Raw genomic sequence first — 20,191 nt, 5'->3', positions numbered from 1 at the left:
AATTGTTCTTATGAAAATACAAGAATTTAACCTTCCAAAATACAAGAATTTAACCTTCCAATTAGACCAGGATGTTTTAAACCCTAACAATTAAAGGAATACTTAGATATATGGCAATGTTGCATAATTGGTGTAATCCTGATGAGACCATTTGGATTCTTTTCAACCTTCTGTGGTAGATGTGCAGCAGGCTTCTGTGAAAATGCAAGCTATAATTTTATGAACTACCAAAAATTCGAATTTGCTTTCAGTACCGGTTGTAGGGTCACTGAATAAAAACTAAGAAGAAAGGAGTAAAACTGATGTTATAGATTTGGAAAGTAGGAGTTTACCAAAATTTTAGTGATTTATTAGAATATACCATGTTAATTTTATTTGAATTTTATCATTTCCGTTTTCTCTGTAAGAGATTCAAAAACAATACTTAAATCACTAAAAATTTTTTAGATACAATAGAACTTCCATAGTTGACCACCTCCTTAAATTGACCTAATTTTCATACACTGGACACAAACCACAGTACTCAAAGTAAGCTCCTTATGTTGACCACCTCTGTTTGTTGATCAGTTTGTTACAATCCCTTGGGTGGTCAATTTAGAGAGATACTACTGTATTTAGTACAGCTCACCATGTTTTAATGTTTTCTATGTGTACATTAATTCCGCCAGAAAATATGAATACTATGGGATCTGCTGTGTAGTATGATGACACATTAAAGGACAGATATGCTTTAACTATATTTCCAGGGAAAAACTTCCTTATGCTAGTTGCTATTTCTTTTGATTTACATGTAAGTCATTAATTTACAGGAAAGCCTGTGCTGACTTAACTATTAACTAACTTTTACACCTGCCTTTCAGGGTTCAGACAATGACCCCTGATTAATCTGAGGCTGATATTATCCTTCACTTACTATAAACAGGTGCAGAGGGACGAGTTCTTAAAGAGGCATGATCTAATTACTTTCATTCCTATGACTCCGTAAAAGATAGAACATCAGACTGTGTCCAATGTCTGTCCCACAATATTAATATCAGAAGGCAAAAATGATCAATGTACACAATGTTAAATGTGTACATGACCAATGTACACAACGTTTTGAAGAAACAAGGTTATGTTAAGATAATTAAAAACCCTGGTAAGCTGTGGCATGTAAAGACAACTGAGAGATATTTTTAAATATGTAGACTCAGATATTTCATTTGAGTCTCATTTTATATTTCTTGAAAAAAATAACCTGAAAATGGACTCTTAGCTATGAAGAAAATTTTAAGCTCAGCATGCAAAAACAAATGACAAAAAAGAAGTGATTATAGGAAACTAAAAAGAGTTTTATTCTTTTTGATAGAGGAATAATGTCATGTAGGAATATTCTTTTTCACTTTCTATTAAACGCATTGGCCAAACAGATATGGTACTATTTATGTCAGAAAAAAATTCCCAATTAAAAAAAAAAATCAAAGTTCATGTAAAAAATGAAAAACAAAAGGAAACAAGTAAATTAAAAAGAAATTGAGAGAATATAGAACAAAGGAACAGAGGTGGTTTTGTTCTCAGGCTAATTCATGTTTACTGAAGAGACACTGCATTTTATTACAGTGCTATAGGATCAAACTCTCACCTATAACCATATATTTACTGAAAAAAAAGTTTGCTCAGAATTCCAACTTGGAATGTCAAGAAACATATTTCTTTGGAATTGAGACTTGAGAAATTCTCATTTGCTCGTTTTCCTCATCTGCTGATTGGCTCTGCAACTAGCATCTAGCACTCTCCTAAACCCAAGGCATTCATGGCAGAACTTGGAGCAAGAGGGACATGGTAGTAATAATGGGTAAAGAAGTAAGCTGGGAATTGGGGGTTAGGTCCGTAGTGTCAGAAAGTCACTCAGGGCTCCAGCCTCAGCCATTCTAGAATCTTGGCCCACTTCCTTTCTATTTTTTCCTCAGACTTCAGGAGAGACTTAATTCATGGTATCTCTCCCTTTTGGGCCAATAGAGTATGTTTAGGCTTCTAATTTTACCTTTGTTAAATTTTTAGACAAACTCCTTCCTATTTTTTCTACACTAAACATTTTCTTCTCTTAAACACTTTAAAGAAAGAACAGGGGTGGAAATTAGTAAAATCATATTTCTGTGAAAATCAGACTTCACCTGTCCTGGGCACCAGAGGGAAGTAGGTAATAAACAGATTTTGATTATATTTAGAAGTTATGGAGAAAGGGCCAAGGTCAATAGTCCACTAGCTGGAGGACACTAGGGAAGAGAAGTGAACACTCTTAGTTTGTAGTAAAGAGATAGAAGAAGAGTAGCTCGTCCTACCTCAGAAAAATATATCAAAAGGAATCTCAGCTCAGATCAAAACCTGGGGAACTATAGGAATACACATATAAACCAAATATACTAAAACGTAATGATTGTGTTAATATGTTAGGAGGTATCAGTTTATAGCATAATCAAAAGACCAGCAGTACTTAAATTATTATGCATTAGATTTAGTTTCTAACTCCAAGATTCATTTCGAGATCATTAGGGCACTAATATTAATACCATTATTTCTCATGATTTCATGTGGATTAGCTTCTATTACTTCACTATTTAATAAGCATGGGAACCTACAATCACCCTAGAGGGTTATACTTTTTTGATTTCTAAAATGTATAAACAAAATAGAAATGTAAACACAGGTGCTACAGGAAAGCCTTTAGGAATAAGACACATTTCAAAAGTATGTAAAATAATCCAATGACTGAATATATTATTTAAATATATTAGAATAATAAACTTTTCTTAATTGCTAATCTTCAATTTTCAAATATTAAAGAATACATTTTACAGTGTTATGACTACTCTTTATAGAATATATAGTGTAAATCATCCTATGAATTTTTCAACTGTGATGAAAGATTAGCAACTGATACATATTTCATACAAATGTTATATTCAGAAACTAAAAGGGAAATATAATTCTCTTTTACATTATCTTCTATAATATTTTTTAACATAGTACCTAGATACCATGTTAAATGCCTTTGATTGTCTGACAATAATAGAAGAAGGATAAAAGCAAAGCAACCTTTAAGAAATGAAGCATACTGGCCTTCTCTATTTCAAAACATTCACTCTAAATAATGACACTAGTACACAAAACAAAGTTCATTTTTAAACAGGGATAAATCAATTTGCATACTCTGAGAGGCCAAGGCAGATGGATTGTTTGAACTCAGGAGTTTGAGGCCAGCCTGAGCAAGAATGAGACCTCGTCTCTATTAAAAATAGAAAATAAATTAGCTGGGGGTTATGGTGGGTGCCTGTAGTCCCAACTACTCAGGAAGCTGAGCCAAGAGAATCTCTTGAACCCAAGAGTTTGAGGTTGTTATGAGCTATGATGACACCATGACTCTCTCCCCAGGGGCACAGAGTGAGACTCTGTCTTAAATAAATAAATAAATAAAATAAATAAATTTGCATAAAATCTTACATTACTTTATCAGAACTATTAATCATTTTAAAGTTAAAAGCCATTCATATAAACAAGTACCTATAAAATGCCACAGTATCTTATTTTCATATATCTTGGCAAATACTAGTAAGTTTTATTCACTGATTAGAAATGTGAAGTTAATTTTCTTGCAGAGATATAACTTCTGGCAAAGGGAGGTTATAAGAGTTTTCTACAATGGCGTTTTGTGTAACTGTAACCAGTATCATCTTAGAGTTTTATTTGATCAGTTTTAACAATACAGAAATAGACTGCCTTACCATTGGTGCTGTATCTACTTGATGGTTACAAGGCTTTCTTTCTATGCCAGTAATTCCTGTGGAAAGAAACGATTGTGAATATTTGATTATTATGCCTATCCATTTTATTTTGAAAACACTTTTGTCAGTAAGACATGATTCATACACCTGATGAGAAAAAAGCCTTATTCAGATGGCAATTTCCTTTAAAGTCGTATCATGAATTCTTTGGTCAGAAACCGTTGGTGAGTTTAGCTGCTAAGACACTTGACTCAAGGTTAGCTAAGCTAATTTTCCCATTCAAGTGGCAATAGCACAAGGTGTGCCCATATCTTGCTTTTAGCTCCAAAATTAAACCATTATCTGGGCTCTGCTGCATTTCTTCTACGAAAGTTTTATTTCTGACTCAAGGTTATGAAGTTTTTATAAAGAAATTTCACAAAAGCTATAAAAGAAAGTATTGCTACCCTATTTTCTCAAAAGAATAAATAAATCTATTTGAATTTCTCTTTGATCATCTGCCTTCCTACTATGACATACTTTGCTATTTATTCAATTACCATGGAGTATCTGAAGCAAAAAAGCCCCCTGGTTCCTTCCTTTAAAATGACAGGTAATCTTGGGAAAATTCTTTCGTCAGGTATGGATTTATCTTTCTGTTGCCAATGTCCTCTACTGCATTTCTTTCTTAACAGCTTACCATGTCCTCTACTGAATTTCTGAAAGAGGACATTGTAAACTGTTCAGGACATAACATACTTCATCTCATCTATAAAGATACTGGCTCAATGCCTACCACTAAATGATAACAGGTGTGAGTCTCATTTATTTTCCAATCTCTGTTCACCAGCAAACTAACATGTGAATTAGGATGTTAGAATAGTTTGTTCATATAATGCTAAAGGCTGTAGGTCTAGTTAGAAGTGAGAACTACAATGTCTATTAATAGCAATTTGCAAAATTCCTAGTTGAATCAAAGTGTTAGTTCTTTTTTTTTTTTTTTGAGACAAAGCCTCAAGCTGTCACCCTGGGTAGAGTGCTGTGGCATCACAGCTCACAGTAATCTCCAACTTCTAGGCTCAAGCGAGTTGCCTGCCTCCGCCTCCCAAGTAGCTGGGACTACAGGTGCCAACCACAATGCCCAGCTATTTTTTGGTTGCAGCCATCACTGTTGTTTGGCGGGCCTGAGCTGGATTCGAACCCTCCAGCTCACTTGAGCCACAGGCACCCAAGCCAAAGTGTTAGTTCTTCTTTTTCGAAAGCTTTTAACTCATTTTTCTGAAAGTGAGAGCAACACAAAACAATCACTTTTTATCACTTTGCAAGAATATGTTCAAAATGGACAAAGCATCATGAAACATAATTAAAATCATATATAACTTCTGCTTATTCATGTGCTGAGAATTTCTGACTATAGGTTAGCACTGCTAGACATATAATCAGTAGAGACTGAAATAGAAAACATCTTCCCTCATACTGACTGGACGTAAAACTCTACTTCCACTTAGTTATATTGTTTTTTTTATTTTTTTCTTTTCTTGTTTTTGATCAATTTCAGTGTATGTGTATTTTTTTCCTCCACCTGTTAATCCTAAATTTCTGGTTTTAATTACTGTATTACCGATGTTTCAATTCTGCTGTAGGTTACCTTCTGGATTCTGACAGTAATAAGATACAAATAAAATGTTCAAACCTCCCTCTAATGAAGATACTATATTTACCAATACCTCATCATTAAGATTAAGCTTTTAGAAGGCTTTTATTTCTTTATTCTTCTAAGTTTATATAGTAAAGTTTAAATAGATGAAAGTGTATGAGCATTTGTATAAGTGCTAAATATGAATTTAAAAAACAAAAAGAAACACTGGAACAAAAAGAAATGATATTTTTCTTTATGCCTAACAGAGAAAACTAAGGTTTTCCCCTGTCTTGAGATTTCTGCTCTTATTCAGTTGTCATTTGGTTAGAGTACACGCAGTCCCTGGGTTATGAATGAGATATGTTCTGTAGGTTTGTTCTTAGCTGAATTTGTATATAAGTTGGAACAGGTGCATTTACCTGTTACCTGTAATAGTCTCCATTCATAAGTGTGAGTTACAATGATACAGGACAGGTGGCGCCTCAGTCAGCTGGGGGAACTGAGGGGCGGACCTGCGGCCTCCGCCTTGGTGGTGTTGGTGTGGTGGCAGTGGGCAGAGGAACCGCAGGGCTGGAGGGTATACAGGGGGCACTGCAGGAGGCTCCAGTAGCTGGAAGGGTCAGGCAACTGCTGAAGATACACCAGCACCTTAGGTTTCCCTCCCCTTGCACTTGGGGCTGAACAGGGAACCCCCCCGCCCCCAATTTCCTAGGCCTGGTCAATTTCATGTAAGTTTCTTAGGCCTGGGAATAAAAGGGATTGTAGCCATTCATTTGGTACTGAGTCCCAATAGACCCATGCATGCTACATGTAACTACCAAGTCACTCTAAATGTAACTACAGAGGACCCTATGTGACCATATATACCCCTGGAAAATGAGTCCAGGGAGATAGAGATAGAGAGAGCTTTTTTTCCCAACTTGGTTTGTTTCTCTCTGCCAGGAGCTCTGGTGTTTCTGTATTCTTTTTTATAGATAAATCCTGTTTTATCAATGATCTGTGGACTGTGGACTAATTCTTTGAATCACCGAGACCAAGGACCTACTGAAGATGAAATTCCAGTATCAATATGTCAGTTGGATGTTTGTAACTTGGGCACTTACCGTGATAGCACTTACTTGGGGACTGCCTGTACTCTAAATCCTCGTACATACAAATATACCTTCCTTTGCTGATAGATGTACGATACTTTGCCTGAATAATGGATTTTGCATAAGAAATCCTTTATCCTGGAAGTCTATATATGATATTATACTACCAGCCAGCTTCTGATTTTTAAATGAGACATCCAATGCTTCTCTGATTTTCTTTCCTATGCAAAGAACCTGTTCCCTCCACACAGAAACTTATGATATTTTGCCTTTACCTAGAAAATCAGGAATTTGATCAGGGTATGCCCCACAGTATCTTCCTTATTATCCATCTTTCCTGGGACTTGATAAAAACTCTTTAACCTACAGAGTCTTACTCTTCTGCTTAGGGATATTTTATCCTATATTATTTAATTTTTTAGCTCAATTATCTTTACCATCATGATTTTATATCTGTGATAATCCTTCTAATTCATCTTCTAGATAAACATCTTCGTTTTAACTCTAATGATTTTAAAATATGAAATCATGCGTTTTAGTTTCTTTTTAGAGATCTATGACGACTATGGGAAGAGGCTGGCAAACCCTGGAGATTTCATCAGAGAATAAAGTTCTTCCAGGATTTCAGTGCCTGTATGCCAAGACAGAGGGTAGGGGTCGGAATGCTCTGTTCTACTTAGTGTTAAGCAAGAACCTATGCAGGGTAAGCAGGCCTCTTCCAAATATGTGGGTAGAAAAACAAGTTTTCATAGTTCACTGAGGGCTCTTGGGCAATGGAAACTCTAAATTCCCCTGGAAACTGACTAGATCTCTCAATTTGATGTCCTACAGACCTAACGGCCCTAAATGGGGCTTGTACTCCTAGAAAAATTGATTTCCAGGCCCACACATTGAGAAATGGCTGTAACTTGCAACTGATGAGACTTGAGAAAAGAAGCTTACTCCATTAGCCCAGCACTGGGGTATCAGTTGGACAGGTTTTTTGCCAGGAATAGGCAAAGAAAACTAAACTTTAAAACTTTCTTAAAGAGCTTCAGCAATCTGAAGGAGATCAAATAAACCAGAACTAGCAGGGGCACTGATGCCAGTGGAAAAATTAGAGGGTCTCTTAAATGAAAACAACTGACAAAACCAACTATTAAGAATTTTAAGGTAGATAGTTAACAAACAACAAAGATAACCCCATTTTCAAGGAAGGAAATCAGAAGGTAGAAAACATTCCCAACCAGTGAGCAGTGGCACCTGGAAAGAAACCTACACATCGAAGCCACAAACCCCACAGACCCGTTTATGTGTTTGTTTAGATCCTGTGGTTGGGGCCTGATTTTACTCATCTTCACATCCACAGTGCCTAATCCAAATGCCTGAAACACAGAAAGTCCTCCAGAGTTGAGTCCAACATTAACTCAATGAATGTATTCTCCTGTCATGTCCACTGGGTTCATACACTACAATGCTGCTGTGTTATTAATCATCAGAATGCATCAGTTAATGTTCTGGGATTATTTTCAAAAATGTCAAGTTACTATTCCTTTGGTAATGTTCCTGATGCAAAACTGGAATGTGTTATAGTCATGTGCCACATAATGACATCTCTGTCAACAACTCACTGCACGTAAGATAGTGGTGTTGTAAGATTATAATATCATATTTTTATTGTACCATTTCTATGGTTAGATATATAAGTACATACCAATGTGCTATAATGGCTTACAGCATTCAGTACAGTAAAATGCTGTCACGACCCACAGGAACTGTATTAAAGGGCCGCGGCACTAGAAAGGTTGAGAACCACTGCTATAAAGGTTCCTAGCCTAGGAGCAACTGGCCATATTATGTAGCCCAGGTGTGTAGTAGGCAATTACCACCTAGGTTTGTGTAAATACACTCTATGATGTACGCACAATGACAGATAACCTAAGGATGTATATCCCAATATACTCCCATCATTAAGCAACACATGATTGTACTTAAAATTTTTCTTAAGGTTGCAGATAGTGACACAGTCTAGAGAAGATAATGGAGGAAATTTTATGTCTTAGGAGACACTCTTATTATTTTATTTTGTAGAAAATCAGATCATGATGTTTTACCTCACTGTACCTGACTAATCTGAAGTGCAGAATTATATATTTTTTACTTTTCATGAAACAACCTTCATCTCAGGACCAGATCAAAGAAAGATAAGACAAGGACAAACAGACGTATTGCAAAGTAAAAATAGGCAGGAATATGGAGTCAACTGTAAAGACAGAGCATACATCCAGTAATCTCATGTATTAATACCAAATGATTACAGGCCACACACCAAGCCAAGGCACTGTGCTACGCGAAGGAGAAGGTTTATCTTCTTAGGAGTTATTTGTTTCAGGCAACACTATACCTATGCATCCTCTGTCAGATTTGGAAATCCCCATGTATCTCTCTGTACAGAACAGAGAAAGAATTATGCTTTCACTATTTGTGGCTACGAAAAAATGAAATAAAATTTATTATATTCCAGAAGAATATGGTTACAGAAGGGAAGGTTCTTTTCTACTAGTTTAGTGTAAAGTTGTCTGTGCTGAGACTGCAAGCCCTTCTTAAAAATGAGAAAGGAAGTAAAACTACTTTTTTCAGATAATAAAACTTTATACCTTGAAAGCTCAAAAGAATCAATACTAAAATTCACATAGTAGGCATCATGGCTTATGCCCATAATCCTACCACTTTGGAGGATAAGGCAGGAGGATCACTTGTAGTTAGGAGTCCAAGACCAGCCTGATAAATACAACAAGCCCTTGTCTCTACAAAAAATAGAAAAATTAGCTAGGTGAGTCCAAGCTGCTGCTACTCAGGAGGCTGAGATAGGAAAATTGCTTTAGTCTAGGAGTTTGAGACTATGGTGACCTATGATGACGGCCCAACTGACAGACCCAACTCTGTTACACTCTGTCCCAACCAGCAGACTGAGACCCTGCCTCACTTAAAAACAAAATATATATAACTAATAAAGCAGAAAGTGAGCATGATATAAAAATTAATACTCAAAGAAATGAGAAGACATAATAGAAGAGAATACCTCATTTATAATCACAATATAAAAATATGTGAGTAACTACAAGAAATATACAGTATGAAGAACACCTTAAGATGAACTGGAAGATACAAAAGAATAGGAGGTCCTCAATTTATGATGGTTTGACTTGATTTTATGACCTCATGATGATTTCAAAACAACATGTATTTGGTAGAAACCATACTTTAAGCACCCATACAACCACTTTGATTTTCACTTTCCATATAGTATATAAGAAATTACAGTCTACACTTTATAATAAAACAGAGTTTGTGCTACATGATTTGGTCCACCTGTGGGCTAACATAGATAAGTGTTCTGAGCATCTTTAAGGTAGATTAGGCTAAGCTATGATGTTTGGTAGGCCAGGTATATCAAGTGCCTTTTGATAATGGGTTTGTTGGGGTATAATCCCAATGTAAACTGAAGAGCATCTATAGTCCTGACCTGCACAAATTGAATGACATCCCTTGTTCTGTGACAAGACAATCAAACATTATATAAATGTCAATTCTCCACAAGATAATATACTATGTCTCTTACTGTGATTCCAATTTAAGGGGAAAGCTTTTCCATAGCACATGACAAATTGATTCTATAAATAAAAATAGATATAAAGAGGATGCTAAAAAAATGTATACACATTTTAAGAAAGGAAACTGTATTAAGTTTGTAATACTCCAGTCATATATGACTTCTGTAATTATAAGAGGTACTCAATGTGACTTGTATTCATCTTTTGTTATTGTTAGATATTGAGTATTATAATTTTCATACATTTTCTTCCTTCTTACAATGCATATATACTTTTTTTGCATCCTTTTGAACATGTAAAATTAGCTAAAATATTCCTAAGGAAGAAAAGAACAACTACTGGAAATAAACATGACTAAATAGTAATACATAACATAAAAAGCCTCTGTAATTAAAACAATGGATTATTGACACATGACCAGACATACAGACCAATGGAATAGATTAAAGTGTTTGGAAAACAATCCAAGTACATATTGGTAAAAAAGGGAAGAATTATTTAAAAATATATGGCATTGGGAAAACTGGATAGACATTTTGAAAAAGAAACCGTATCTATACCTTACAACATAACATATGCACTGCAAAGTCAAAAGCCAAATGACAAAAAGGGAGAAAATATTTGTTTTTGTTTTGTTTTTTTGTAAAGACAGAGTCTCACTTTATTGCCCTCAGTAGAGTGCCATGGTGTCACACAGCTCACAGCAACCTCCAACTCCTGGGCGTAGGCAACTCTCTTGCCTCAGCCTCCCAAGTAGCTGAGACTACAGGCACCCGCCACAATGCCTGGCTATTTTTTTTTGTTGCAGTTTGGCTGGGGCTGGGTTTGAACCCACCACCCTCGGTATATGGGGCCAGCGCCCTACTCACTGAGCCATGGGCGCCACCCCAGGGAGAAAATATTTGTAACTTTTATTATTGGTAAGTGATAAGTCTCCCTATTGCCTAACGCAAAAACATACAAATAGACAATGAAAGTAATGTTATAGTTATACTAGAATTGAAAATATCAATAAAAACTCATTGATTTTTAAAAACTTCATTTCCTACATAAGTTCACTGAACGGGCCTAGAAGCAATGATTCTCCCCAGTAGCAATGAGTGTACTTAGTCCCAGATTTTAGTTTCTAGGTTGCGATATCCATTAACAGCACCAGAGCTCCTTGGAGAAATGACTGATTTCAGCTCTGGAGTGGGGAACATACGAGATGAGTCTAGGACTCATAAGCAAGTAAGGGCTCAAAGGCTTACTGGACATAAGAACCGACATGAATGGGCTCTCCTCTGCCACATTAGGAGACAATTTGAGCCACAGGTAGAAAATGATAGCAAGGAAGTAAAAAAAAATCCATAGTACTCAAACAGAAAGAGAAATGAAAAGGAAAAAGGAAAACACTATTTGACTTAAGAACACCAGCCAATACATGTAGAAGTGACAACAGCATAGGAAACACCATTTTGTAACCCATCCCCACTATGACAGTCAGTTCACACAAGGATCATCTGTGAATGATAAAACCTCTGAGCAGTCACTCTAAGCTCACCCTAAGGCTCATTAATTGGAGAAAAAGACATTAGTTGGAGAAAAAGACATTCATGTGGTCTCAAGTATCATGTCACAGATTACTCAATAATTACAAAGAGAAAATTTTATTTTTATAATGGGAAGAACTGGTGTTTACCACCCTGATTAAGGATTATAAATTGGAGAAAAAGACATTAGTTGGAGAAAAGACATTAGTTGGAGAAAAAGACATTCATGTGGTCTCAAGTATCATGTCACAGATTACTCAATAATTACAAAGAGAAAATTTTATTTTTATAATGGGAAGAACTGGTGTTTACCACCCTGATTAAGGATTATAAATTGTAAACTTAGTTACACCAACAGTGGGACAACCTGACATTATATGCTATGTGGTATGATACAAAAAAGTACGTATCACCTATAGAATTTTTGCCAAAAAAGTTTTGCCTGAATATTATCATAATGAAATAGGCAATTCCAAAATGTAGGACATTTTATGAGACAAATTGCCCATTTTGACTTTTAAAAAAGTCAATCCATGAAAACCAAAAGATTCTGGATTAATTAAAATAAAATGAAACTAAAATGTTCTAAAAATCAATGTAAGAGTGAATCTGGCCTGGATGCTGGATAAAATAAGCAAGAGAACAAAAATGTGCTTACGACACTTTGGACACAATTAGGGTATTCTGAATATGAACTCTTTACTAGATTAGAGTCTTTGTTATTTTTCTTAGGTATGATAATGGTACTGTGGTTACATGGGAAAAAATATTTTCACAGATGTAAGATGAAGTTTTTAGAAGAAGCAAATGTGAATTTAGAGGTTACATTTTACCTTTTAAATTTTTTTTGTGGTTTTAAAACATTTGAATGAAGTTGGGGAAAACATCAACGGCCCCAAATAGACATTTAATAATCATATAGTAGGCAAGCAAATCTTCAGGGGTTTTGAACACCGTAAAATCTTCCACATAAGCACAGTAAACTGGTTTTAAGTCTTATTGAAAAAATTTCTTATCATTATTTAAAAATAATTAGAAAACAAAGGACTCCTTTCTCAAATTTGGATTTATCAGACAACCTTTTGAAAATTAAGTTCAGGCCCAGTGGCTCATGCCTGTAATCCTAGCACTCTGGGAGGCCTAGGTGGGTGGGCTGCCTGAGCTCACAGGTTTTGGTCTAGATTGAGCAAGAGCAAGACCCCATCTCTAAAAACAGCTGGGTGTTCTGGTGGGCACCTGTAATCCCGGCTACTTGGGAGGCTGAGTCAAGAGAATTGCTTGAGCCCAGGAGTTTGAAGTTGCAGTGAGCTGTGACGTCATACCATAAGGGCAACAAAGTGAGACTCTCTCAAAAAAAAAAGTTCAAAAATTAATGCATGAATTAATAAACATGATAAATTTATTTTATCATATTTATATTTTATACGTTGATTGGTCTACTTAACAAATTTACTGTGTTTATTAAAAAGTAATCCTTTTCAGGCAAAATAGTGTATCAAATCAGAGGTATGAGTTATATATAATTCTTCAGTATTAGTTTTTGTTCTTTTACAATTACAAAAAAGTACATTTCAAAAGATAATTTATTTGTCTAATATATCCTGACTCTGGAGCCACTCTGTATGCGTTGCCAACACTGGCTCTGTTAACTGTTAGACATGTATGACCTTGGACAAATTATTTGCAACTCATGCCTTCTAGGAAGATCTCCTGGGATATGTTAGTCTTTAATGATTTGTGCTATTTATTTCCAAATACTAGTCAAAAATTAAATTCACAGCAGATCTATAACTGACTTTTCAACTAATGCCCAAATAATTTAATTGTGCTAACAAATAATCAAATACCGACTGTATTCATTCCTACTTAAAACTACCAAGTACTGCACATAGTTTTTCTCCTGCACAAAGCCCTAACAGGAGATTGAAGTCTGTTCAAACCACATCCTTTGTGACATGCTCTATAAATCCAATGTGAGGATAGTTATGTATGTTTGTACAAAGGCTGCCACGTAATTATTGTGTTGGCAAGGCCATTAAACTTCAAATCTGTGTGTTCAATCCTTAAAACATAATTTAATATGTCTTTAACACTAATATTAGTTGTTATAATAAGAATGTTAGAGTACCTTGAAAATCATAAGTAAAAAAAGATACGAGGAATATATTATAATTTATATATTTCTTTTTTATTCATATTTGTCATTGCAGTGAAGAAATTTTTTAAAAAACAAACAAAAATTAAAAAGCATTATTAAAGACTTTTTTAAAATGACATGCAACACCAAGAAGCTTCCTGCATTGTCCTGTTTCCTCGATTTTCCCCCTTACTGTCAAACATCCAAGCTATCTACCTCATAGTCATCCATAACAGTTCTTGGTGTTTTGGTTTCTTTTTATTCAATTCGTCTTCCAGCTTATCTCATTAACTCCTGTGGATTCAAATACCACACATATGCCAATGATTCTTTAATCTATTCTCATGCTGCAAGCCTATAATCCAAGCTATAGAGTACAGTTTGCAGCACAAGTCGTGACTCACAGTAGGATATTTAATAAAGGAGGTTCAAATGCATAAGCAAGCCATTAAATATTTTGTTCCAGATGTCTTCTAGGCATTTAAAATTCAATATATTCAAAATATAATACATTATTCAAATCAATATATTCAAAGTATAATACATTATCTTTCTTCCTATATTCTTGTGTTTTCCTCTTTTCATTTATGGATCACCATCTACTCATTAAATTAAAAGCCTCAGTCCACTTCAAATTCTTCTCTTACCACTCACATTTCAAATCTCCATGTCAATAATTTAACATCTCTACTTTCTTACGTCTCTCTCCCACCTCAATTATTAAAATCATCTTTGAATTGGCCTTCTTAGCTAGAATATCCTAACACCTCTCTGATTGTTAGTCTTCTCTCTTGTCTTAAAACAATTTAATACTGCCTTCTCTAAGAGACCTTATTCTCTCCTCTCCAGTATACTTTGTTCATTTCTCTTATAGCAAACCATACAATGTCATCCACTTTCCCTTTTAAAAATATGTCCCCAGTGAACACTGGCAGTGCAGGGGATGGGGCTGAGTTTTGCTCTTCATTCCTACAAGGCTCTGTATAATCTGGCCCCAGTTACCTCTGTGGTTTAACTTGTCCTCTACTCTCCCCTTTGTTCTCTCCAATCCAGCCGTACTGACCTCTTTGCTGTTCAAAGTACACACCAAGTACATTCCTGTATCAGGATCTTGGTTAGGGATACTATTCACCCAGACAGCACAGCTTGCTTTCTTCTTTAGTTTTGCTTAATTATCAGCTTCTTTGTGAAGTTTTCTTGGACCACCCTATTTAAGCTGCAAGCTAACCCCACTCACATGACTCCCTTTCCTGCTTTTGTTATTCATTCTATTTTTATTTATAGTTGGCACTCTGTAACCATGCATTCTGCATCCATGGATTCAATCAACCATGAATTGAAAACATTAGAAAAAAAGTGTCTGTACTAAACATGTGTAGAGTTTTTTGAGTCATCATTCCCTAAACAATACAATGTAATAACTATGCACATACCATTACATTGCCCTATGTATTATAAGTAATCTAGAAATGATTTAAAGTATAGAGGATGTACAGAGGTTATATGCAAATACTATGCCATCTGCTATCAGGGACTTGGGCATCACGGGTTTTGAAATCTGTGGGAATGAGGGTGTTCTGAAACCAATCCCCCATGGATACCAAGGGACAACAGCATTATATCTGCTTACTGTCTTTTTCCATTAGATGGTAAGCTACACAGGATATGGATTTTTACCAATTTTGCTCACAGATACATTCAGAAGACCTAACTGTGCCAGTGACAAACTACCCATTGGGTATTTACAGAATATATGAATAATCTTGCATTCGCAGCACCTGCATGTGAAGGCATGAACTATCCTTTATAAGTAAAATGAAACCAAAAACCAATAAAAGGACAAAGTTAAAACAAGAAAGGATTTAGTGATGAAAAACATTACTTTGTCTATTATATGTACCGATATGGTATTGAGAATGTGGGAAAGTAAACAAAGGGGGAGACATTTAAAAAGAATCCTAATTATGCTATTAATTCTTCTCTTTATAAAAGTTCAGTGAGTATGAAGTACATTAATTTGCCTATATTATGCATTTATAACTGCCTTTAAAAAATTAGTTTTTTTGGTTTTTATTTTATTATTTTATTTTATTTTATTGTTTGTTTTATTTTGCCCAGACTGGAGTGTAGGGACATGACATAGTGCACTATAACCATAAACACCTGGGCTCAAGGAACCCTCCTGTCTCAGCTTCTTGAGAAGCTGGGACTATCAACTAAATTTTCTATTTTTTGTAGAGATGAGGTCTTGCTGTGTTGCCCAGGCTTGTCTTGAATTCCTGGCCTCAACCAATCCTGCCTCAGCCTTCCAAAGAGTACAGATGTGAACCACTGTGCCTAGCCAACATCAGTTTTTATAGTGTTTTACTTCAACTCTTTGTTAAATCTTCATTTTAAAATATAGATTAAAAAGAATGAGATGACATTAAGTATCAAGTTTCACAATATCACTACCAAAGAAAAAAGAAAGAGAGAGAACAAGTAACCACCCCCTCAATCACAAGTTTTGCTGATTCTGAGTTGGCCAAAATAAAAACCTGTTCACTTTCTACTTTTCTCAGATTTAATAACAATGAGATGTAAATGGCTTGATTCCTTAATAAATAAAAAAAGGTAAATATGTACAAAACCCACATACATGCAAATGTATCTACATACCTGAGCACAGACATTATGAAATGAACTGGAGTCTTTTATAAGTATTTATTTACTTACTTTTATTTATTTTGCAGTTTTTGGGTTTGAACCCGTCACCTCCTATTCACTTACTTTTAGAATACCAGAATAATCAGAGGAGGCTATTTGAAGAAAGCTGCATAGTTATAAGACTTGTGTCACATTAGTCTTATAAAATTTGGAAAATTCCTAAAACTCCTATATTGTTCTATATTGCATAATGCCATTTAGAATTCTTAACAGGGCCATGAAACTAAGCGCACTTTATAAGGATAATCTGTTTAATCAGATTTATGCCTTTCTCTGTGTTCCCACAGTGTTTTATGTCTATCTCCTATTGAACTCTCTACCTTTATATTATTAACTATTTTTTTTTTTTTTGGCCTGGTAGCTCCCATAACTAGAGTTGGAGAAATCTGAGAGCTTTTATCCGCCTTTTCTCCCAGTGCTTGGCAGAGTCCCTGTCACACAGTAGGCTCTTCATAAACATTCATTGATGAACTCTATGAATTAATTTTTGAAAACATGAAAAGGTTTCTATTTTTAAAACTGAATAACAACTTTCTTTGGAGTATTTCTATTAAAATATAGTATTTCTGCTTCTACTAAAAAAAAAAGTGGAAACTAGTCAAAAAAACATTCTCAATGTTTCCTTCTTATGAAATTATAATTGAATATTTTTCAGAAGAGCAAGTTGAAAAAAAAGTAAATTGTGTGAAATAGAACAATGTTCTGATTTTTTCTTATTAATCATTTATAATGCAAAAACTTCTTCAATTATTTTTAAAAAATGACCAGTCACTCCATTTAGTCATTTGTCAGTTTCTATATTTCTCATCGGACTTTGCTCTCAGACTTATAGGCAAGTTGCTGACTAAGAACAACACAAAGAGTGACTCTTACATTTTCATTTACTTTTCATTCAAGGAAGAAAGCGTCTTGAAAACATGCATTTAAAATTCTAAAAAATACAAATCAACATTACCTTGAAGTCTTTATCATTACCAGAAGGTCCTAAACCTAATTTCCATTGTTAGTTGGCATTTTCAATAAGTGATGGATATTCATTTTCAGAAAACATTGCCAGTAAATTTTATGGTATCATACACTAGTTACTATGCAGACCAAACTGACTAAACCACAAAATGCAAAAGAAGCACTCACTTCTCCAAGGGAAACCTTGAGATTATTCTGTTTATAGTTTTAGCAGATTGCAAACTAACTAAATGAGAATACACAAGGACTTAAATTAGATAGTCCTCTTTTTCTGAATTTCCAGAGTGTTCAGCAGACACAAACTAAAATGTTTAAAATATTTATTGTCACAGTTTTTATTTTTAAACAAGTTACTTTGAGATACAGAAGTTTACAAAAGACACAAAATTGTCCTTTTATGCTGTAGATGGTATTTCATTTTTTCTCTTCTAGGGCTTTGCTTGATTCTAGGCTGTACCTACTCTGAGCAAGATTGGTAACATAAAAAGCGATGGTTACTTCAAAAAATTGATTACTTTTCACAGAATCACAGAATGTAATAGCTCAACTAGACACTTAGATGAAATATGTGAAAATAAGTATATACAATTAATATAAGAAAATCAACTTTTCATTTTAAACTTGAATTATAATAGTTTTCATTATCAGAAACAGTCAACATTTTATGTATATTCACTCACTATTCATAATACTGAAAAACTAAAAATAAAAATCTAACAATCGAAGAATAGCTTAAAATTATGGAATACTCATTTTCTTTAAAGGGATATATTTAGTGTATTATCAGAAAAAAAGCTACAGAGACATCTACTTTAAAATCTACACATTCAGAAATAAACACTATAATACTATTTTGTATGCCTAACATAAAAATTGAAAAACTCAATTTCAGTTCCAGATTATAAAAAATGTAAAATGCATTTTACAGTTTATGTAAATTATATTAATGTAGTCATATTCTCAAACTATACAAACAATAAAGTTATGTCTAGTCAAAATAATTTAGCCATTTTATACTTATCCCTCTCACCTTGCCTACTGCAGCCATAAGAGGCTGTTGTAATTTTTCCTTCAATCTTCACCTTAGAGTAAATTGATCATTGATGGTTTCATTTACCCCAGAGGCATAGCAGTAAGTTATAAAACAGTAACTACTTTCACCACAGTATAAATCATGTTTTGATAAAGTAGTTGAAAACATTAAAGACTTCTACTTTAGAACTATATAGTAAAAACCACTTTTGTCATGGAAATGTTTTAATTTGTATGCCTAAAGTTTTAATGTTTTATGCCTAAATGTTTTAATTTGTATGCCTAAAAGTTGAATTTTAAATTATACATACACACATACTCTAGAGGAATATGGACTTTAACAAGAGATATTCACTAAGTCTAATTCTAAGAACATAGTGCTTTTGCTTTCTAAAGTTTAGTGGGAAGTTAGATAAATTTAAAGTAAAAAGGTTCAATGATAAAAGTAATTCTGACTATAGTCAAAAGATATAATCTATAACTCCTATTGCCTGCATAAGCCAAACAAATCTTGATGTTGAAAAACTTTCACCTTTAGTGAACACTTTCCTATCCTCTATTGTCAAGTGACAAGTCATTAAGATGAAATAATAACTTGCTCAAAGTCATAGTATAAGTAACAGAATCTGGATTTAAATTCAAGTTTCTCTGACCTCTTGGCTAAGTGCTACCAGATTCTAATATAGTGATTTAAATAAGATAATCAGAAACTTTTAGAGGCCCTATTCAAAGCAATCAACATTGTTTATTAATAACATCTTCAAAATCATTGTAAGTAAAAAATAAAGTCTTCAATATCATATTCAGGGAAATTTTATTATTAAAAGTATTATCAGTATTCATTTAAAAAAGAAAAAACCAATAATCTTATTTTTTTTAAGAGTTCCCTGGTATGACAGCTCACAGCAAACTCAAACTCTTGGGCTTCAGTGATCCTCTTGCCTCAGCCTCCCAAGTAGCTGGCACTACAGGTGCCCGCCACAACACCCAGCTATTTTTTGTTGCAGTTGTGATTGTTGTTTCACTGGCTTGGGGCAGGTTCAAACCTACCACCCTCGGTTTATGTGGCTGATGCCGTAACCACTGTGCTACGGGTGCCAAGCCCAGTAATCTATTCTTTTTATTATAACACCAGATTTGTCTAGGATCAGATAATGAAGATTTCCAAAGAAGTGGATTTTATAGATCTGCACTAGCCCATAGGGTACCTACTAGCCACATGTGGTTTATACAATTTAATTAATTAAATAAAATTAAAAGTTTAGTTCTTAAGTTATATTAGCCAAATATCAAGTACTCAATAGCTGAAAGAGGCAAGAGGCTATTGTAATAGACTATGTACATCTATTGTTCAGAAAAGAGGTCTATGCTGAACATAAACATTTGAGAATTACTGGCATATGATAAACATTTGAGAATTACTGGCATATGGGTTTTACTTAAAGTCATGAGATCACTAAGAAAGTGAGTAAATACAGGGAATAAAGGAAGGTCAAATTGCAGCAAAACAATCTAGTAAGACATTGAATAAAAGAGGAAGAATCAGCAAAGGAGAATGGGGGGGTAGCTAATGAAATAGGGGGCACACCAAGAGACTGTAGTGTCCTAGAAACCAGTAAAAGAAGTGACTGAATATGTCAAATGCTGCTGATAGGTCACAAAGTGTAAGCACAAAGAATTGACGAAAGTGAGCTTTTTTTTTTTTTTTTTTTTTTTGAGACTGTATTCTTTCTTTATCATCCTAAAGTTTGCTAT

At 34.4% G+C, this 20,191-nt stretch overlaps 1 protein-coding gene across 1 annotated transcript in view; it reads right to left on the bottom strand.

Annotated features, from left to right (window-relative positions):
* Window positions 1-3,683: 3,683 nt before the first annotated feature.
* AHI1 (Abelson helper integration site 1) overlaps window positions 3,684-20,191 on the bottom strand; it is a 126,728-nt gene continuing 110,220 nt past the window's right edge. Inside the window, exon 21 of the mRNA XM_023513539.1 lies at window positions 3,684-3,817. Within this exon, the coding sequence (XP_023369307.1) occupies window positions 3,720-3,817 (98 nt within the window). The 3' untranslated portion in view covers window positions 3,684-3,719. The remainder of the gene's footprint in view (window positions 3,818-20,191) is intronic.

The sequence above is a fragment of the Otolemur garnettii genome, unplaced genomic scaffold (assembly GCF_000181295.1).
Source record: "Otolemur garnettii isolate 467f Iridium unplaced genomic scaffold, OtoGar3 scaffold00042, whole genome shotgun sequence".
Classification (NCBI taxonomy): domain Eukaryota; kingdom Metazoa; phylum Chordata; class Mammalia; order Primates; family Galagidae; genus Otolemur; species Otolemur garnettii.
This window is presented reverse-complemented; position numbering and strand designations above follow the sequence as displayed.